The sequence below is a fragment of the Guillardia theta genome, assembly GCF_000315625.1.
Source record: "Guillardia theta CCMP2712 unplaced genomic scaffold GUITHscaffold_679, whole genome shotgun sequence".
NCBI lineage: Eukaryota > Cryptophyceae > Pyrenomonadales > Geminigeraceae > Guillardia > Guillardia theta.
The window spans coordinates 1-1,935 of record NW_005434055.1 but is presented as its reverse complement, the minus strand read 5'-3'; the positions used below and the strand labels follow the sequence as shown (position 1 = coordinate 1,935).

Here is a 1,935-nt window from a genome sequence, read left to right as displayed (position 1 = left end):
CCTTGAAAGAGCAAGATGTGCACCTGCGGATCCTCGACTCAAATGTTCGGAACCGAGAGATATGAGCTGTGCTGGAGAGTGGATATAGGTTCTTACTCTTGAAATAAGGTGAGCAAGTATATTCGGATTCGAATTTGGTGAGGCCACTGCAAGGGAGAGAGCTGTTTGGTCCATGTTTCGCCCCATTATCTTCCTTGGTATTCGCGTGACACCCAAAGGCCTACTTGTGACCGGGCGTGCAGGAACGCGGAAAAGCCTCCCCGGAAATACGATTTGTACAGCGTCAGTGGGACCCTAGAAGTCAGCATCCGGTAGTGCACTTATGTCAAGCTCGAAGCAGGAGGAGCAGGTGGAGGAGGAGGAGGAGGAGGGGCAGGGGCAGGGAAGAGGGGCAAGGGGGAGGACGAGAAGCAGGGTCAGGAAGTTCGACCTTCTCGGGATTGTTGGCGGCAAGCAGACGCTCCGCAACGCTAGAAATGACTTTAGCCTAGGAAAACTCCAGGACCCTCTCTCGCCTCCACCTTAACCCCCTCGTCCTCCTCTCCTCCCTTTCTCTCCCCTACTTCCACTTCGTCTCCATTCTCTCTCCCTGTCCCTCAGGCGGTGAGCATGCCCTCCACTCGCCTCCCGATGCTCCTCAGCATCTCTCCTCTGCCTTCTCCTCCCCCATCTTCCTTCTCTCCCACCTTCCGTGCCGCTCGCCCTTCGACCCGTCCTTCTTGTATGCGTACTGACACCAACATCATCCACGAGCACATCAGTCGCTCGTCTCTACCTGCACTGAGATCGGTCTACCGCACAGATATTGTCCGTTCATCGCCTGCAACGGCGTCAAGTTTGTTTTACCCTCACCCACCTCCCCTACCTCGATCGCCATATCAGCAGCTTCGAAACAATCGTAGTTGACAAACGCAAACCCCTGCCCTTCCGTCACTCGATCCTCCTCCTCCTCCTCCTCCCTCACCTTCGACTGCCCGGTCTCAGGGTCGCGCATACACTTGGGCGTGTTGCCCACGATCACGCCGAAAGCAGAGAACGTATCGTACAGGAGCTTCTCATCTACCTCGGGCTCCAAATTTCCTATCCTGGCGTCAGCAGCAGCGCGAGCATGCCCGTCCTGAGAGCTCACCGATGAAAAGGTTCGCCCCAACATCGAGCACTTTGATCTCTCCGCTGGCTTTCTTGTTCAGTCGCAGCGGCTGCAGAGGATAGTCAGCCAACAACAAGCAGCAAGTCTTCGGACCTGTCCGTGTAGCTTTATCATGTTCATAATCTTGATCGCGTATTCGGCATCTTCCTCCGACCTGAACTCAACAAACCCGAAGCCGGAGTGCACGGTAGTGACTTTGTCCCTGGGTATGTGCACATTCACGACAGGCCCTGCCTGGAGGGAGGAGGTAAGAAGCCCTGCGCATGGAGCTGGGGCAGGATACCTGCAGGAACAGCTCCCACAGGATCTCCTCCGTGCACTTCTCAGTGATGTTCCCGACATAGATGGTCGCATCCTGATTCCTCTCCGGCACGTGCTGGGAAGAGGTGTACATCCTTCCTTAGGATGGTCTTGTCCCACACGCTGCAAGGTTACGGGGTAAGATCCACTGGCAGGACACACTGGGTCATTGCTGCCACCCATGCTCGAGACCTCCTACCTCCTCCACACACCACTCCCATCCTGCCTCCTGAACTTGTAGAATTGTCGCTTCCTCTGTTTATGTCTTGTAAACACCTCAGCCGTCCGAAAACTCTGAGCTCCCCTCCTCTCCCTCTGCCGTCCTCGTCTTCACCACCTCTGGCACATCATTTTCGTCCGTTTCCTCAACCTCTGCCCACCATCCGCTCCTCTCTTACTAGTTCCTCGTATTTTCTTCTCCTCCTCTCCCCTCCCCCGCCCCCGCCCCCCTCCCCTTCCTCCTCCTCCTCCCCCTCCCCTGCCAC

At 56.3% G+C, this 1,935-nt stretch overlaps 1 protein-coding gene across 1 annotated transcript; it reads right to left on the bottom strand.

The window, feature by feature from the left end:
• Window positions 1-637: 637 nt before the first annotated feature.
• On the bottom strand, window positions 638-1,544 carry GUITHDRAFT_123023 (hypothetical protein; the record flags this gene model as incomplete). The annotated part of the gene is made up of 7 exons (XM_005817683.1): window positions 638-730; window positions 776-820; window positions 866-919; window positions 965-1,080; window positions 1,130-1,199; window positions 1,244-1,384; window positions 1,434-1,544. 7 exons carry the CDS (start codon window positions 1,542-1,544, stop codon window positions 638-640), a joined length of 630 nt encoding a protein of 209 aa, XP_005817740.1.
• Window positions 1,545-1,935: the final 391 nt, after the last annotated feature.